This window comes from Pocillopora damicornis, chromosome 3, assembly GCF_964200805.1.
Source record: "Pocillopora damicornis chromosome 3, jaPocDami1.2, whole genome shotgun sequence".
Taxonomy (NCBI): domain Eukaryota; kingdom Metazoa; phylum Cnidaria; class Anthozoa; order Scleractinia; family Pocilloporidae; genus Pocillopora; species Pocillopora damicornis.
Window position 1 is genome coordinate 4,000,802 of NC_142672.1, and position 19,495 is coordinate 4,020,296.

At 37.1% G+C, this 19,495-nt stretch overlaps 2 protein-coding genes and 1 long non-coding RNA gene across 3 annotated transcripts; 2 read left to right on the top strand and 1 right to left on the bottom strand.

Annotated features, from left to right (window-relative positions):
* Positions 1-1,542: 1,542 nt before the first annotated feature.
* Positions 1,543-14,346, bottom strand: LOC113667990 (SUMO-activating enzyme subunit 2). Its single transcript, XM_027183869.2, has 19 exons — positions 14,166-14,346; positions 12,979-13,062; positions 12,143-12,213; positions 11,565-11,629; positions 11,234-11,334; positions 10,881-11,002; positions 10,353-10,545; positions 10,047-10,143; positions 9,234-9,324; positions 8,187-8,244; positions 6,769-6,862; positions 6,433-6,545; positions 5,772-5,873; positions 5,308-5,361; positions 4,768-4,825; positions 4,199-4,237; positions 3,649-3,754; positions 2,889-3,010; positions 1,543-2,081 (listed from the first exon to the last, which is right to left on the bottom strand). Exons 1-19 carry the CDS (start codon positions 14,322-14,324, stop codon positions 1,912-1,914), a joined length of 1,899 nt encoding a protein of 632 aa, XP_027039670.2. The 5' UTR covers positions 14,325-14,346; the 3' UTR covers positions 1,543-1,911.
* On the top strand, positions 7,960-10,548 carry LOC149047888 (uncharacterized). The gene is made up of 2 exons (XR_016185334.1): positions 7,960-8,959; positions 9,006-10,548. It is a non-coding gene; the product is annotated as an uncharacterized LOC149047888 (long non-coding RNA).
* A 242-nt stretch (positions 14,347-14,588) lies between the features above and the next one.
* On the top strand, positions 14,589-19,484 carry LOC113667996 (centromere protein N). The gene is made up of 8 exons (XM_027183875.2): positions 14,589-14,869; positions 15,409-15,465; positions 15,929-16,011; positions 16,214-16,381; positions 16,774-16,875; positions 17,513-17,585; positions 18,572-18,705; positions 18,897-19,484. The coding sequence occupies exons 1-8, from the start codon at positions 14,659-14,661 to the stop codon at positions 19,104-19,106; spliced, it is 1,038 nt and encodes a 345-aa protein (XP_027039676.2). The 5' UTR covers positions 14,589-14,658; the 3' UTR covers positions 19,107-19,484.
* Positions 19,485-19,495: the final 11 nt, after the last annotated feature.

Genomic DNA, 19,495 nt, shown 5'->3' on the forward strand with positions numbered 1-19,495 from the left:
TTTACCCTAGTCTCAGCAGGATTTGAAATCTGTCAGGATCGACAAAAGAGGCTGCTCTTTGACGAAAAAATAGTCATGTGATAATCACGTGACATGCTGTCGTACCATGTGAACACTCATATTGTAGGCAGGTGCATGCTCATCACTTTTCCAGAAAGGTTTGGGGCACTTTAGCGGAAGAAGATGAAATTTGAGGTCAAGTTCTGTTTGAGCCTCGTCTCTATGCTGAGTGCCATGTCATGGTATAAAGCCCCATTTATCTCGTCAGGGGTACCACAATTCGGGACTACATAGTATCTTATCTTAAAGAGCAGGTATTGGTCTATCAGAATCAACTGTCAAACCTTTTCTGTCGGGTGGGTTGAACGAAACCATTTTTTGTTAGGTCTGGCTCCTTGACTAAAAACTCAAAGTAACTACCGCGGAGGGCTTCTTTGTATTCCGAGTCGGTGTTTCAGAGAACATTTGAACATTTCAAAGAATACCGTAATCGTTTAATCGTTTCATATGTCATATTATTTCTTTCGATTCCCTTCCGATTACCTGTGAACAGATGAGAATTGAAACAGAAGGCGGGAAATTCAAGCACATAAATTGAAAGCCGTTGCGAAAGGAAGCAGTTACCGCCTGTTCCTTAGCCGAATTCTTTTCGTTTTGTTTTTAAAAAAATAATACTCTGCTTAAGATTTTTTTCGGGTCACTTTATTTGAGATTTTTCGGGTTGATGGAAGTATTTAGGTGTTTTCTTTAGTCATAAATGAAAGAAAATCGTGAATCTCATGGAAAAAGAGATTCCGATTTGATCACTGTACGTTAAACGCGTTTCAATCGTTTAAGAGAAACGTGCCAGCACTAACATCCTTTTATTTACAGCCCAAAGGAACTATGTTCTTGTTGCGAGCGTGAGACTGGATTAAGAAAATATTCTGGGTCCTTATGACAGAATCTAACCTCAGCTTAGGGATCCCATCTTCCGATGCGGCTCTATCACTAAGCCACAAACTCTCTACGGTGGGCTTGGCCATCTCCAGGCTCATCTGTCTGTGACACGCGTCCTGTTTATTTCAAGGATCAGCAACATCGAAAGTGTCGTAAGCGTAAATAGAGTGAGGAAAGATGGTAAATTTTGAGCTTGGTAATGAAATAAAAGGAAAAGAGACTTACAAGAAAGCATTACAGAACCAGAAGTAATGGATTAATCTCTCTGCCTTAGAAAACTTGTAATGACATGGACACGCTCGAGCTAATTAAGAGGATATGGAAATGCTGTAAACATTCGCAGTGAATAGAAGGCGATTAAAGGAACTGTTTCAGAAAATGCCAAGATAGACATGAATTAGCGACGGGGCAAACTTGCTTCCGTCAACCCTTTATCTTCCCCTTTTAACTGAGTGCTTAAGAACTTTGCCTTTGTTTGGTATGATAAGAATACAACTATCTTCCCGCCTTCGATAGCAAACTTGAACCTAGTTCAATGAGTTTCCAGGCCTCTAACGCTATTTTAATGCTCCTTTCGAACAAATGTAAAGCGAAAGCAACAGCAACAATAAAACTATTAAAATTTATTTCTGAAAAGCAAGTCTATTTGAAAATTTAACTCTATCAATGCGAATTTTAAACGGAACAAAACTTTTGTTCCTAGCTAAGAGATATTGTTTAACTTTTTTGACTATGCATTGTACAAAGTAACAGAAATGAAAATCTTACGTTTAACCTTTGCCGTTTGCCTTAAACGACAAACTTTAAACTTCTCCTATACTTTTATACTTCAACTTTCAAGTTGAAGATGGTCATGCGCGGCGCAACAGATGATTAAAAATATCTTGAGGTAAACTCCGTTGATTCCGTAAGGACAACTTTTTCGGAAGAAGGAAAATATCGGAAGATATCGGAAGAAGTTGTCCTTACGGCTCAAAGAACAATGATGTCGTCATCATTTTCATCCGCCGGTGTGTGAGAAAGTCTTGCTCGCTTTGAACTCTTTGAGTCTTGCTGCTCTCTAGTCTCCAATTCTGACTCATCGGCTTTCCTCTTCCGCGAGGGAGCTGGTTCATCTACAACCATCACTTCCTCTTTATCACCTAATGAACAGATACGAGTAAATACTTTAAGACCTGCAGTGGATCGACAATCATAGTTTAGGGGTTGGAAATTAGCATAAGGGCCTTTCCTCACTAGCAGAAAAAACCAGAATTGTCCTAGAAAAATCAAAGGCCCAAATCCACATTAAAAATTTCAAAGCCGTCAAATTTCGTCAGCGCCTGATCTGCTCATGAGACCTGCTAGAATAGTTGCCAGAGGATTCCACCTCCAATTTCCAGGATTTATCGTAAGTCGTTTTAAAATTTTAGAATCCCCAAGTTTTGCAGCAAAAGACAATTTTGGCCTTTCTAGTAAACTGATTTCAGAATAATTACGCGCTTGTTGTACAACAAATGATTGGCAAGTTTATCACGGTTTTGTTCATTTCGTCGATTTTGCCAAATTTTTACTCAGAACGAATTTTGTCGGCGGTGCGTCTGAAGATTTGTCCGCGCCGGCCAAAATTTGTCAAGCAGCGACAAACCATCTGCACTTGTAAAATGTTGGTGATGACAGAAAATTTGTCTAAATAAACAACTTTGCCGCTAGTGAGGAAAGGCCCAAGTTACTAAAATCGCGAAGATATTTCGTGTTTCTTTCATGAACACCGGTAGACTAAACAAACAATTCGCATTACGGTGTCTTCGGTCATTTTCATCAACGTTTAAGCGTAGTTTTAAGTGTAATACAAACTGAGGTGGAAGATTTTACGACACGAGCTACAATACTCAGATAATGGTATCTGAAGCACTTAAGATTGATACTGAAGTCATTTCTTATTACAGGGTTTTATCATATTAACTTACCATCTGCTGGTTGATTCTGTCTGTCTTCTGATGCTGTCGAAGGACCCGGTTCAGGACTGTCTGGTTTGGGTGCTGGTAAATCACCTTCTACTTCAAATTCTACATCGTCTTCTAAATTATCTCTGAAATTTATAATTAACAGCGGTTATTTGATACATGTTTGGAAAGTGAGCTCAGAGATGCAGCGAGAAATCAGAAAAAAAAAAATTCAACCGATGGGATAGGTGCAGAGCCACAAGCAGAGCCACAAAACTGCGCAAAATGCTTGTGGCTCGCAGCTCAGCACGCAAGCGGACGGGTTCCTTGAGTTGGCATATTCTCTATGTAAGGAAAGGCCGTATCGAAGTTCTCCACAGCATATATTAGCGACGTTATGCAAACCCCGGCGGTGAGAGCAAGAAAGAAAAAAAAGATTTAAGGAGCAGAACTATAGCACTGCACGTCCATTTAAATCTTTGTACATTTCCTAGCTGTTCTCTGCTTCTGTTCTCCAAAACATCAACTCGAAACACCCAAATTATTTAGTTTGATACGTTTTTATTGACAACTCTACGACGTCCTCACACTTTACACTGATGGGGAGATCCGAGAACAATTCTAAAGACAGAAAAGACATCGAGCTAATTGCAAAATTCTTTCGATAAAATAAAGCTATTAATTTTTCAACAAACGTCTTCGCCATCACCGTCAAGATCGATTGAGATTCCTATTTTTGCTCAAGACAGCCTACATGATAAATATTCAAATTTTTACAACCTACCTATGTACAACGTTAAGAATAAGCTGGTAACTTTGAAGGAAATCATCCGCCTTCAACCTCGCACTGTTACCCACATGGAATTCCCTTAACGTCTTCGGTAAATTTTCTAGAAAACAGGAGACAGACTTGTCAAGGCTTTTATTTAAAGTTAACATTAAAAAAAATTAAGCTTCTGTGGCTAGTCTGATTTTCCCGACAAGCACATTGTGTGGCGGGAGTGCTTGTATCCTCTCAGATTTCCTCGGCATCGTCCCAGCTTTTCCGCATTTAGTGCTCACATTTACTCTGTCTAAACATCTACACGAACGACCGAGTTGCTTACTAGACACTGAATAAAGAGCATAAGTTGCAAAAATATGATTTCTCTTTAAACATATATTTTCCGATGGGTTTCCTCTATTTATGACTAATCTTTTTTCATTTGCTTAGTTCAAGTTAAGAAGAAACAAGACTAGTATACTTCTTTCCTTATTTCAAGTTGTGTTGCTAAGTTGCATGCATAATTATGTAAGACAATTACAAATCATGCAATCCTAAATATCTAACTCACCGTCAGTTTCACCCTCCTCACTGGATATTAATATGCTGCCTGAAAAAAGTAAAATTAGTCAATAAATCGATTACCCTGCGTTATGACTGCTAACGACGGCTGCAAATATACATGCTATATGGACGAAAAACATACATATCACATGCACATATTCTAATTTCTTCCGCTCATAAATGCAAGCCATAGCATGTGATCGATTTCCATATATTCCAGCTCAAAGAAAAAAAAACATCATTCAAATCCAGCGTGTATAATGTAGTTATTCAAAAATGTTTTGGTGATAGTTAGCGCGCGTTGAATATGAGACAAAAAATGGCGTCACACGTCCTGTTTACTACAACTCTCTCATTTCCGTGGTTTACGAGCTAGGAGATCATAGCCTGTAAACCAATCAAAATTCAGAAATTGCATCATACCCTAGCTCGTTTGTAAGAAAATGGGAGGTACACTGATCCTTTAGGACGGAAACTAAAGAGGGCAAAATTAGCTAAGCTGAAATACTGGTCACACTTGATCAAGGATAGTCTGGAAGAGGAAAAAAAGTGAATAAAAACACATAGAAAAGTTACCTTTTCCATCGTCGATCTCGACATCAGGTGCCACCATACCAAACCTCTCCTTTAGTATCTGAGGAAAAACGCACAAAATCGATTTTGAACGGAGCCTAAACTATATTTCATAACTAACAGCTCAAAGGGTAAAGTAATCGCTAAAGGCAAATATGTTCTAATGCCATAGGCAATTTTTCAAACTGATAAGTTAAAAAGCTTTTAGTATTGCAATGAAATACAAGCCCTCTTGCATCGCTACTCGACCAATCAGAGCTCTCGTGCTGAATCTCGACCAATGAGGAACAGAACATATACAAAACGTTGATTCCTCTATGGGTTTCCCGGCATTTTAAGCCCTTTGCGTTCTCAGTTTACACTGAAATATTTCTCATTCTTTCAGTTCCTCACAGTCACTCTTTCTGGTTGGCTAAATAAGATGATTGCATTTTGTTTCCTTTTTTTCCCAACAGTAAACTAAGAGAAAAGCAACACAGACATCCAAAGAAGAAGAGTAGCAGAGAAAGGTTTGAGGGCTTTTTGAAGAATGTTTTTACTTACTTTTTCCTCTAACGTCTTGATTGTAAGAGTTTCTGTGTTTAAGAAGACAGTAACCTAACAAAAAGAGAAAGCAGTAGTTATCGAACATGATCGTGTGTGCATTGAGAAAATTTAAATAAAAAAAACCATAAGAGGAGGAACTGAAATAATTTCCCTTCTCAACCCTTTAACTCTTATGAGTGACCAAGACAGAATTTCTCTTTACGATATCCATACAAAACCACGAGGACAAGTGATAAGAACCGAGAAAACTATCAATTAGGGGATTATTAGTTTATCCAATATAAATTCTCAGAAGTAACATCAGAAGAATTGTATAGCAGACAGTAAGGAGAATTACTAATAAGATCTTGGGAGTCAATGGGTTAACCAGACCTATGGACTGAGAGTAAAACACTCTTTGAACCATTTCAGCGCATCCTGTCAACAAAATTTCTTTGAGGAACACTTTACCTCTACCTTACCTCGGGTTTAGCGGCACAAACGTAGCACTTGGGATTCGGTGGAACGAGATTGCAAGGAACTAATAACTTTTTTCTTGGATTCGGCTGACGGTTAAGATAAATCTGCAAGTAAAACGACAATAAGAAAGTTACCAGAGATCAAGTGAAGTAATTATTTAAGTTTTTGGTTCCCCACCGGCCACCCCTAAGCGTTTGCGCCTTAAATCGCGGCGGTTTTGTTTTGCTACGCGCTTGAGCAATCTCCATTGAGTGTCAAAAGTATCCGAGATTGCTTTGGTTCTTGTTTACTTTGCTCTGTGATTGGTCCAGAAAACTTGCGCCACTCTCTCGACCAATCAGATGCAAAACTATAACCAAGCACGACTGTATTTTCCCACCTTCTTGACCGTTAGCCATTTTTTCACTTTGAGTTCTCGTTGGCTCCGGAGGATATTTTCTTTTGTTCTGATTAGCCGTTGCGATGACTTTGGTTTTGGTATTCCACGCTTAATCGAAAAGCGCTCTACAATCTAAGACAACCTTCGACACTGACTCCCAAAGCTCTCTGAGAAGAAGTGGAATTCAATCCAGTCTATAACGCTGAAATGTCTCAAACGCCTCAAAACCATGAAAGCCTTTTGCTATTTTTGTTGAAGTAATTGTTATCGTGGTGGAAACGTACCGTTTTGCATTTGTCCAGCTTTCCATTGAGGATGTTAAGAGCTTGCATAACAATGAGACCAGATACTATGGCATTTGTTGTGGCAATGGCTGGTATAATGTTGCCCGCCATAGCTAAAACAAAATAAAAACAAAACGCTGGGCGAATATAAAACCAATTGCAAAAGTTTGAATTATGTAAAGATGGGATAAATGCAACAAACCCAACGAAGTGTATACGACCCTTTCCCTCGAAGGTGCTACTAAGTCTACAGAGTTCTGTGTTCAGCAACACGTTGAATAAAGTGTCGAGCTGTTTAGCCGGCATACTCTGCAGTACTTGCTACAATTCACAAACCTTTCACGTCAAAGCGGCTTTTAATGGGAATACTAAAGATGTGAGCTCTGATATTTGCTGCACTTGTGACAAAGTCCATGGAGGCCGGATCATCCTGTGTAATATACAGTTGCAAAAAAAAATTGTGGACAGCAATGTAAAAATTCAAGCCTTAAAACTTGTTTCAACTATGAAAAATATTGCAACTTTATGGATTTCAAGAAAGGACAAAAAGCAAGAAAAAACTCCAAAAGAACCGGTAGATATTTGTTGGAAAACTATAAGCTGCCTGTTGGCCGATTCTTTGCAATTAGTAGTGAGCCATAAGTGGACCGCTGGTCAGTAAACCAGCGAACACTGTTTTGACTGTAACTTTATTACGTAACTCAAGTTTATTGAAACTGTAAGCATTGGCCGAATTTATACTAGAGACGAGTTAACCGTCTGAGACGAATCATCCGTCTCAGACGGATAACTCGTCTAAAAATAAATTCGGTACTAAGACGAATTATGGAGCAAAATTCGTCTCAGGCTGATCTGTCTGTCAGCACGTCTTCAAGACGTGCTAACAGACGGATAGCTCGTCTTAGACGGATCATCTGTCTCTAAATTTTTATCTAGATGGAAAACGAAGACGGTTTTTGACGAAGTTTCCATATGAGAGAGACTGGTTTCTATAGTTTTGCAAGGTTTCCTGGGATGCCTATTTCAAGATGGCGTCCGGTAAAGTAATCGTGCCTTCGAAAGCAATCACAAAAAAGAAGGAGAAAGCAAACAAGAAGTTGACTTGGACAGATCAAGACACGGACGTCTTCGCAGAAGTTATATATGACCCACAATACAGAGGAAGTGATTACACCATATCTTGTTTCTTATCTCATCTCTACTTCTTGTCTTCCTATCTTGAGCAAGATTAGCGAGAGAAAAGGGTAACATGAGTTCATTCAGCTATTTTCCGGCTCAAACATGCGCTTGACAGAGGATATTCTTCTCTGATATACCGCCATATCCAATGCTGTTCTTCTCGATTTCATCAACAAGGCTACGAGAGCCGCCATATTTAAGCTCTCGCCAGGCTTCCACTCGGCTCAACACCGAGACACCCGTCGTGAAACTCGCGAACGATTAATATCTAGACAGATTATTCGTCAAAATTCGTCTTCGGATTTATACTTGGACGGATTATCCGTATGATGGATGATCCGTCTCTAGTATAAATCGGGCCATTCTGTTGGTAGGCCTTTGTCAAACATCTCAGGGGATGTGGGTAAAATTTACCAGGTATGAAAATGTGGATGAAAAAGCCAATTTAACAAACGTGCGTTGTTTCCAGCAAGGTAAATAAGTTCCTAGCTTCTCATCTTTTCTCGGGTTCCTTTCCGTTATCTACATTACTGCTGTCACTAGTTTGTGTGAAGTCAATCCGATGAAACACCGACCTTATCCCACACAAGATCTTCTCCTCTGGTCAGTAACTGCTGCTTTAATGTATCAACACTGGAATGATAAAGATAATTATTATATAAATAGTTAAAGACATGCTGTATATATGCGAGCAATGACTGAATCGCCTAAATCTTAATGCTTTGACAGAGTTAAAGTGGTTAAGAAATTGTTTTCTCATAATGAAAGGACAAAATTAAGTATAGCGGAAGGAAACTGTCTTAAATTATACGCTAAGATGAATGTACGCATTTCGATTTTACGTTTTTATGGTACAGAGGACAGACCCATAGATGACGTTCCATTCACTACACTTTGCTTTTTTAACATTAAAACCAATAAATGCCATGTCGACGTGGGTCTATACAGTGATCAAAGATCACAGAACACGTCAAAATGTGGCAAGAACAACAGTTCTTATCGCATTTTGAAGTCATCTGTGATCGCTACTGAAACGACACACGGCAGCATGGGATGCATTTGTTAACCCTTTACACCCTAACATCATTATGCACATTCTCCATACTGTTCTCTCTACATTTCCAAGGTTCTAACAAGGAGAATTTGTAAAATCATCAAGAGCTTCGTTAGTTGCTGATCATTTCCTTTATTCGCGTGACTTAAACATTTGATTCAAGAGATAGATTGTAAAGAGAAATTAGAACCTCATCACTCTTAGAGATTAAAGTGTTAAACTGACCACTCTCATCAGTAATTCATATCATTTAAGGTATGTGTCCACAATGGACCAACTAAAATCTAAGAAAAGGTATATTAAAGGGAAACTAAATGGACCAACTAAAATCTAAGAAAAGGTATATTAAAGGGAAACTAAATTATAACAAGCGTTTAGAGTTCTACATTTGTGGGAAATGAGAACTACAGACTATGGTGAAGAAGATTCGAGTAAACCACTGTCGACTGCATTTCCTTTCAAATCTAATTTTCCTTATGGGAAATTTACCTCTGGTGTAAATCGCCAATATGTACTTGGTATCAGTTTATTGGCATTCAAACAAAAAATGCTTTTCCATGACACCAACCTTTGACTGAAGATGTCTGCACACTCATCAGGACTCCATACTCTTTGATCTTGTAAACCATTATCCGCGTCCTTTTCATCATTTTCGCATCCTGCAGAACAATCACACTTGGTTTTAAAGCATTCAGTGTCTTTTTTCTTAAGGATCTTAAAAAAACTCAATTTACAAAATTGTAAATGTTTGTTGTTGCTGTTATCATTCTGTTTTGTTTGTTGGTTAATTATTTTTTAACCATACGATGAGTGCAGTTCCATTACCTAAATCTTGCAAGGACAAGTGAAAAGCAGTGGCAGATCCAGGTAAAGGGTCCCACAGGTCTGCACACACCCCCCCCCCACCTCTTTTAATATGGTACCTCAAGGTTTTTCCTTTGTTACCAGCCTGACACCAAAATACTTGGTGTGAACAATAACAACGCGATAACAAACTACTACTCTATTGGCTGAGTTTTTGGTGTAACTGAGAGTGATGGGGCAGGGGGAGGCAGGCATGGTTGGTCCATTTTGAACACCCCCTATCATATTATCTGGATCCTTCTCCATTCATATTGTCATATGAATGGTTTAAGATGCTCACAGAAAGTTCATAGGTAAAGGTTTTGGGACTAGACCTAGCTTGAGGCATCTGGAGTCCAAGGTATTTCAGCTTGAACCTATTATAGCACAGTTCACTCAAACAGCTTAACTGCCTCTCATGAAAAATGTGATTTAATATTCACAAGGAAAAGTCGCCTCAACTTAAGTACTAGAGTTGTGGAGCTCTGGGTCTACAATTCCCCACAACATATAGGGAAACAGAATCATTACTTCTAACCTTTTTGGATACTTTCAAAGTCAACAGGCACAGGAGGTTTTCTCTTTTTCCACAACTTATCCATTGATAAAAGGTATTTGATATCCTCATTAAACAGCTGAAGAGAAAGCAATCCAGGAACATATCAATTAGAGCTTACTGATCTGTTTCTTAGGGTTGGGAAAACCAAATGAAGTTGCCAAAATGTTGTGTTGAGGGGGGATGTTGAAGCTTCCAATTGATAACCCCATCAGCAAATCTGTTTGACACTGACCTCACAGGCCATTGGGAGATTCCATAAAATGATCGCAATTTCACTTGACCTACTTTGTTAAACAACTTAACAGGATCATATCCAATGTCTTCAGCCCATGTTCTTGTTGATGCTCTCTCAATGCCTCCAGTCCCACCCTCCTTCTCCTGATTTTGGACTGCCCTTTCTCCTGCCGTACCCACAGCCTCTGGATCCTCAGTGTCAGGAGATACCTCTTCATCTGCATCAGCCTCACCAAACAGCTGGCTACAGGCAGATTAAAAACAACACCTTGTAAACCAATATGTGTGGCACACTTTCTGTATGTACCAACCTCTTCTTCTAAACTTTACTTTCTATAAAAGTTAACTGTGTAGGGTTTTATCAAGAGATCATAATGCATGAGAGTAGTTGAGGGGATTGTAAATATGGTGTAACATCCAAACTAGCTCCAAAAGAAAAAAAACTACAATAATTACCACATCACTGAAAGCTAATTTATTCTAGTTGCACAACATTTTACAGTCAGTAAGGGTAAAACTAAAACCATTCTGTTTGCATTGTTTTGACATTTAATGAATAATAATTAAGTCAAGACTTACTTAAAAAGATGTTTTGCCCAGACAATACAGTGGATTGGTTCTGAAGGAGTATTTCTGATTGTGCAACCTGGAAATGTCTTCTGTGTAGGTTTTGGTTGGCATTCATAACATTCAGTAACCCCCTGAGGAATGGCATACAAACGCAAGTTAAGTTAGCTGCACTTGGACACAATGTATGTCAGGGAAGGTCAGGCAGAGTAACAAAAAATGTAAAATTGACAAGACTTGGTCCACTTAAGATGCATGGTAATCACATGATCTTAAGTTTGAAGAATTTTAAAAAGTTTATGCATGGTTTTTCATTTCAAATTGTTTGAGAAAAATCATGCAATTAGTTGTTAATAGCTTAATACCTTTTTAATAACAGTAGCCTGTCCTAGATAACCTGCCGTGCCACTTTCCACTAAAGGAACATCCGCTGCCAGACACATTCTGTTCACATGGTTCCTGGCCGCTACATGCACAACAGAAACAAAAATATCATTATCATGTCACTAAAAGCATTTTACAATCTACACATGAACCAATGAAAAACTTATTGATAACTGAATCCTCAATTAAGAATATTGCCATGATTTAACTCAAAATTCTCAGCAGTAACCAAAAAAAAAATTGCATCGAACAATTTTACATGTAAGAGTATTGTCTTTCAGATCTTTGAATGAAAAGGTTGAATCACCCTACCTCTGTTGTCTAAAGCATTCATCACCACATCAAATTGTTTGAAGTAGTCTACACCATAGTCAGGGCTAAGTTTTGGGATAAAGTAGGAAGAATCAGACATGTTTATAACTATTTCAGAAAAGAATTTGAGAAAAGAAGGGATATAAATATTGGTAATAACCACCATTCCTCAAGGTGTAAAATTTTAAGCCAAACAGAGGCTCCTTGGGAGTTTTAGATGTTGAGTCATTTATCATACAGTACATAGTTATTGATAACTGGAAAAAAGCATAGACCTCAAAATAAAATCAATTTTGTGAAAATAAAACACTGAACAAAAAGTGCAGTATACAGGGCCAACTATATGACTTGCTGTAGGCCTGTTCCTTAAGAAAGTTCAATTTTTGTTGCCACATTTTTGCAAGGGTCATATTTGAGAAGTAAAGTAGGCGGAAAAAAAAATTATAGGACCAGGCCTACTGGGTTTTAGGTTAGCTACCCCCCTTGTATATGTATATTCATTTCAATCAACACATTTTACCTTATTCCTACCAATACTAAAAATGCATGAAGGTAAAGGGCAACTATTGGTGACTCACCTCATAATGTTATCATGATGAGCTTTGATATTTGCATCAGGATTGAATTGAAGAGCACTCTCACGGGATACCTGTGAGATGTAACATTTTGTTTTCTTTCATTACTGTACATTCTTTAATTTCCAATACCAATATAACAAAATATGTGTTAATTTGAAGAGCACTTTTGTCTCATGCTTATTAAAACTCCTGCTATCCATCTTAGTCAGGCTGAAAAAAATCCTGTCTTCTTGACTTCATCTACATACAGGGCACTCATTAAAATAAATCTATTTTGAGATATTTTGGTTTTAATACCTAAGTTGATCATGAGACTTGGCCAATGCTCTAACATTTGAAAAGTCAGCTATAGAAACTCTTTACGGCGGCCAATTTCAGTCATCACCTCAGTTTACAAAATCAAATCATCTTGTAATACCCACCACCAACATAGTACCACAATTTCTTTAGAAACTTTTGCTTGTTATTCGCTGAAATATGTTAAGTGTGGCTGATCACTGATGATCATTCAATCCCACTGTTCAGCTTTCTGTGTTTGTCCTACTGAGTATTTCTTTTTTGTAATTGGTACATTTTTCAAAAGAATATTCATTCACATTTTATTTCGTTGTGTAAATTCCACTTGTTTTCTTATTATGTGATACAGTATCAAATAAAATAATTTTGTTGATTTTTCCCCTACAATCTTTGTGCGTAGTCTAGCTAAGTTGACTGAAGTATATGTACTGCAAATCAGTTGGTGAACCAACAGATCATTAAATCAGAACTATAAAGGGGTTAGAAACTATAACACTGTGAAACTAAATCAGTAACAGCTTGAGGTGTATCTACAGTACCTGTGCCTTGGATTTTCCAACATGTCTCTTTTGAAACAAGAACTGGCGATTCAAGTTACTAACATCAATGGTATCCAGATCAATCTAAATAAAATAATGAAGACTGGAATTACCATTAGATTCTGATAACCTGAGTACAGCATAAAAAGCATGTGATTTATCTGTAATCTTCAACTACACATGCATTACATATCATGTACTAATTGGAGCTATATATATTTTTCTGCCCAACCTGACCTCATGCAGTCAAGTGTATATAATTATACAACTACACTATTTCATTTTCTTCCTTTTAACTTTCATTTTATGTCTAGTGAAGATGTATGCCTGCTTGCATTGCACTATCAACTACAATTGGGTCTCACATAGGATTTTTTTTGTTTTTTTTTTTCAATAAAACTGTGCCTGAGGCCAAACAGTTCATATTATAGATATCACAACATTGATCATCTCCTCTGTTTGTCTGACTAAGAGTTTCCGTGAACAGAACTGTTACCACTTGGCAGTGACTGAGGTTTCAACTTTCACTCAGGCTGTCAAAGTGCCAGTCAATGTCACCAAGAGCAGTCCTTGTCAGGACTTCTCTCACTCAGATGATCAGAATGCAAAATCAATTATTAACTCAGAAATGGAAAGAAGTTATATGATTACTTTTTAAGTTCAGTGTTTTATCAGTAAGTTGTAGTAGCTCAACAAGCAGACCACAGATTATATGTATCATCAACTTCATGTTCTTGCTTTCAAATGTTAACCAAATCGGTCTATTCATCATCACGGTATATTGTATATGCAATTCAGATTCAGGCTCATTGAACGGGCAAGGGCCAATTCGAAGAAAACACAAGACGATGCCTCAGCAATATTTTAAATATAATGTTTGAAAAAATTAAATTCCTACAAGAGCGAAAAAATAATAATTACAACACAGAGAAACCAACACTTACGTTAGAGTACAAAAGTAAATGTAATGTCAAAAATTTTGAAAATCAGTGGGAAAGACGTTTCCAGCAATAGCAAACCGATCTAGTTGCAATTCTTGCCGGTATGCCATCAGACAGCTGTATAAGAGCATACAGCTAAGCATGCCGAAATGCATGTTTTCAAGCGTTTCATTTTAATTAAAGCTGTCAATGCATTCAAACATATGCATTGTCATTTTTCACAACATCAATAGTTGACGCACTCACCACTTCGATATCCTTAAAACCAGTTAAAACCAAATTTTTTAGAAGTTCACAGCCGATACCACCTGCTCCAACCATCAAAACTTTCGAATTTCTCACGCACTGGGACAAATCGCTTCCTAAAACATTGCGGTAAATCTCTGATATTCCCGCCGTCGCCATCTTGAAGTTTAACCTTTTAATGGTCAGCGGTCTTAGTCTAAGGAGAGCAATTATTAACGAAGTAGGGAGGAATAGGGTGTTAGCTTCGCCAGGAAAAATAACTTTATCAATGCACAATAAGACTAAAAATGAAAGGAGTCTGAGACTTTTAAAAATCATATTTTTTTACTAATACTTTAAAATGTTTTTTTAATCATTTCTTTTTCATATTTTTGTTTATAACAAAATCAGCCCGAGTCCACCCCGACACTTGCAATGAGCAATTGTTATTTGCAGAAGCATCTTTGATTGGCTACTTCATGTTTTGGCGCTCGATTTGTAATTGCAAACAAAGATGGCGGATGACTTGCTTAAGAAAGACTTGTGCAAATTATTCAACAAATTTAGCAAAGAAGAACTACTAAAGGGACTCATTGAACAAAGATTTTTGGATGAAGATGTGCTAGATACAGAAGGAACAAAGAAAACTTTCGTCAATCGTATTCTAAAGAGGTGTTTTGACAAGAATGTGACGGCTGAACAAGTTAGCCTGATGGATCTAATGTGTAAGTTCGTTTCTCTCTTTTAACTTGTTGGACCGAAGTATATTTTTGGTATTGATTTGATCTTACTAGCTTCCATTTGTAAAAATTAACTTTGGTGGTCTTAGTCTAAATCAACTTCAGAACAAGAATAATTATAAATTTAAACTGCCAGACCAGCTGTGTTATCTAAACAAACTTTCTAATGCCTTAATTTTCCAATTGTTGCCAATTTTTCAGCATCATGTTTGTACGATAACAAATTATTTATCAACATACAAGCATTAACAATCATTAGATATAGATATAGTAACTAATTGAGCGAAGGCTCGATAAAATTGAGCGATAATTAAGCGTATAATTAATATGCCTCCGTTCCATCTATCCTTGGTTTGATTTTGATTTCGTTGTTGCACACTTATCAATGCCTTACTATACAAGAAAACAAAGGAAAACTAAAAAAAAAAACGATAAAAATAGGGAATCTAACTTAGCATTTCAGGAAGCTGTCTGTTTTCTGGAGGTTTCACTTTGAGAGAGTTTATTGTATTTGGGTATTTCAGATCACCAGTCTCATCCAAGCTGTAAGAAATGGACTGTATACAAGCTTGTAGGCTTTGGTAAGTGTTATTCTTTATATTAACCTTTAATACTCATGTAAAACAATATTATACTCAGAGACAATCGCTTATTTAACAAGCTTGTTAGAGAAATTTGTGGATAGGTCAAATACATCTACAGTGAGCCATCAACAATACAATGGCAAGGACTTGAAGGAAAAACACTCACCTGTTATTCATATTTTTGACTGGCTAATCTGTTGGCTCATTTTATTTCTCTGATTCCTTAGTGAAAGATCGGTGTGACTACATGAATTCTTCAAAATTTACTAGCAACCCTGTGAATTTTGATGTTGACAACTAGAGTGAATGTTTAATGATTAGCCAGGAATTAGATGTGTAAACAAATAAATTTAAGACATGTGATTGCTACCTTTTGTTGAATTAAGTTAGGAAATCCAGTCGTGACACAGACACACATTTTTTAAGTTTGTTTCCTGTGTTGATGTACTTTCAATTCTAGACCCCAAGAAGGAGCTAAATGCATCAGACCCCTGGAAATTTAAGTCACAATTGAAATCCTGTCTAGGACTTTACTTCAAAGTGGTGAGTTAGAGAGAGATTTTGTCAACAATTCTCATGATAAATATGGTTGAATTTCATGGAAATGGTTCTTTAATTCTGACCAGCCTTAAAGGTAACTTGAATGTAAGCCTCTTACAATCTTATGTACACTGTAAGCCTTCATTATATATCTCCTGATGTAGATTGTATGAGCAAGTGAAAAACATTTTTACCATTTTCAAAGGAAATTTATGTTCATCTTTGGAAAAATGGTTTATGGACAAGAATTCACATCTGTAATGGATCGTCCGCCAGTTTACTCAGCAACAATGTTTTCATCATCTACTATCCTAACTCTGAATATGTCTTCATGTCCACCATCAAAGCAGCTCACAAACAGTACATCTTCCAGGTAAAGTGTAATAGTACTTTTCATCTTTAATGTCATTGTTAGCAATGAATGACCAAGGAATTGCTTAAATCTCTGCAGGATTTTGACTGAGGTATTTGGAGCAAACTTAACACCAAATGCCTGTTAGAAATACATAGTATGATTGCATGTTTGAAACAGACTGTTTCTAAGGTTTCAAAGTATATGGACTGGTAGGTATTCAGTAGTCAATCTGGTTGTCAGTTGATAGTCACCCAGTTGTTGACTTCTAGTTGGTGAATGGTCCACCAAATTTCATAACCTTTCAGGTTGGTAACTGACAGCTAGAATCTTAGAGGCAGTTTGCTCATAATATGTCACTCGCAAACCTTGAATCATGGGTGGAATATGTTTTATAACCAATTTTCCTACAGACCCTGTCAACTCTACTACACTGTCAGACTCTGAAAGAAGTAAAGTTATCAGGAAGGGACATGCCCTCCCTCAAGGAACTTGTGCTAAATAAAAGCAGCCAGGTAATTTTAAACAAGTCTAAGACTGAATGAATACATAACAAGATGTGAAGGTAATTTGTAAAAGAGTGGTTTGGGTGTTTGGCTTCAATCCAGTGATGTCAGGTTAGGCCTTGCACTCGACCTGGTTACCACTGACCCTTGTTCAGCCCCCTAAGTTTCCACAACATGAATGGCAGAAGTCTGTACCTTGTGAGTTGTGGTTTTCAATTACCCTATATTTATTTTGAATCAGTTTTGATTTTGTTTCCATTTTTGTTTCTAAGCTATAGAATGCACAAAAAGAAATAAATTACTGTCAGTGGTGGTTCTTGGAATTTTTAATTAATGTAATTTTGGAGGGGGTGGGAGTTCAAAATTACTACCTAACCAGCCCACACTCACCCTTCCCCCCCCCCCTTCCCCACAAATCACAATAAAAAAAACCAGTTGAGTAGTAAAATGCAATTTTCTCAAGGTAGAATTTTTTTTTTGTTGGACATGTAACAAGAACACCTAGAGATGTAATAGGGAGAGGGGAGGGAGATAAAGACCCTCCAGACCGTCCCCCTAAATCTGCCTCTGAGCCATGTTTGTTATGCAAATTATATATTTCGCCAGAGGAGAGTGATTCATAAGACAGCTTTCTGGTCTCTTGAAGGGAGCCTTTAGTAAGTACAGATTGAATCAGGTGGATGGAAACCCTCTCAGTAGAAAGAGAAAGAGAGAAAAAGGTGAGGGGACAACAGATCTGAAGTATTTAATTTTACCTTTTTTTGACGTGATTGTGAATTAAGTAGAACAAGGAGAGAGCAGCACATGTGCCAAGTCTCCAGGGCCCTGATGGTTTCTAGTTTTCTTGTGAGGTGTAATCTTTTTGATGCAGTTGGTTTCAAGAAAAATATTAAGTTACACACACAGTTAGTATGGTGATATGATCTAGAGATTGTCAAAAGTAGCTTGCAGCTAACAGAAATCTCCACTTGGCTAAATTTTTTTAGGTGGTACAATTCTTTTGATCGCTTTTTGTAAACCATAAAAAAAACCTTCCATCTCCTTTACCTTGTTGAAAAACAACCTTCTCAAACCTTTCTAACAAACCTGCTAGGTAATTAGATATGTTTCAACACCTGTTAACCCTTCAAATGAGCTTATGTAATAGTGGGGTAATATACTATTAGCAAGGAGTTGATAATGTAAATTGGCCATCATAAAAAGTTTTAAAGCTGATGTTTTGAGTGTTAGCCCTCCGTCAGCACAAATGGAGGAATTGTGGGTTGTGTATGTGTGTTTATATGCAGAAAATGGAGCTACGCTATTGGTGGGAATATGTAATAGCCTTCCCCCATTACACAGCTTTTCTGTCTTTAGTTATTTAATTTTTTACAAAGTAAACCTGTATCAACTGGAAATTAATTTCACCTAAGCAGGGGTGTAAGTCCTATTGGTATCTTCTACATGTCACCAATGTTGAATTCAGATTTAAAATCATTGCTTTTTCATTAAACCTCAAGCTTGAAAGTTAGCATGAAGCTTATTAAATGTAGAATGAATCTTTTCCCAAAGGATTAAGTCAGCAAGTATTTCTGGAAGGTAAAGACTTTTAGGAAAGTCCAGGTATCCTCTTATGCAGGTTTAACTGTATTTTCAAGTTTTGGTTGGATCATATTGGGATTTGAATGAAAATAGCTTATTGCCCTGTTATTTGTCTGCAATTCAGATAGCAAATTGGATGTTTTAAAAAGTCAGGAAATCACCAGTGAGAACTGGAAAGAGGAGCAGAAACGGCAGCAATTAACAGACAGTGCATTTGGCACAAATCTGCCCCCTAAGCTGGAAAAGGTAGAGTTTAAGGTTGGTATTACGTAGTATGTATTGTGTATTATGCATTTATTCAATCAGTCAGAAACTCTCTGATCCCCATGATGTTAAAACACACACACCAGTAGATATATACACACTACGACACATGGCTACCAACAATAAGACCTTCCTACATTATGTCATCATGAATCAACAGTGATTTTCCTTTTTTCACTTTCAAGATGCAAACAAGGCTACGAAGCAGAAAACAATTCCATCAGCTCATCAGGCCAATCTCCTGCAATGTCAGGTTTGAAGGATCCAGTGTTATAGAAGGGATCAAGAATCTTGGATCACAGAGTTTTGTTGACATACCACTGCCATCTTATCTGACTAATTTGCACTCTCTATCTAGGAACTCATTTATGCTAAAAGAAAAGGAAAATGCATAGAAAAAAAGTTTAAAGGACATCACCAATTAAGGGCCTAATGATTGAATTTAGTGCTTCAATTTGGATGCATCTTTCTGAAGCACACAGTTTAAATCATTTTTATGAAGTTTTTCAACAACAAAATTTTAAAACAAAACCTTTCTCCAGTTACAAGTATGATCACTTTTATTTATTTGAAAATTGTTTTCTATTCTCATCATCTATGAATTCAAGCACTTTACAGCCATATGAATGAAGAATATATTTTAATTTAAATTTACTTTTTTTATTTTGCAAATATCTGTTTCTACAATAGTTTACATATTTCTATTGTATTTTTTAAATTTGACTTACAAATGATTTTAAATGTGGAAATATATTAAATGGTGTAAATCAAGTGAAGTACAATG

Coding starts and splice junctions, on each gene's coding strand:
- LOC113667990 (XM_027183869.2), bottom strand. CDS start 14,324: ATGGCGACGGCGGGAATATCAGAGATTTACCGCAATGTTTTAGGAAGC. Junction 5,362..5,771: donor TTTGTGCCGCTAAACCCGAG/GTAAGGTAGAGG, acceptor TCTTTTTGTTAG/GTTACTGTCTTCTTAAACAC. Junction 3,755..4,198: donor TGAGGAGGGTGAAACTGACG/GTGAGTTAGATA, acceptor CCTGTTTTCTAG/AAAATTTACCGAAGACGTTA.
- LOC113667996 (XM_027183875.2), top strand. CDS start 14,659: ATGGCGGATGACTTGCTTAAGAAAGACTTGTGCAAATTATTCAACAAA. Junction 15,466..15,928: donor ATACAAGCTTGTAGGCTTTG/GTAAGTGTTATT, acceptor TTTCAATTCTAG/ACCCCAAGAAGGAGCTAAAT. Junction 18,706..18,896: donor TGGAAAAGGTAGAGTTTAAG/GTTGGTATTACG, acceptor TTCACTTTCAAG/ATGCAAACAAGGCTACGAAG.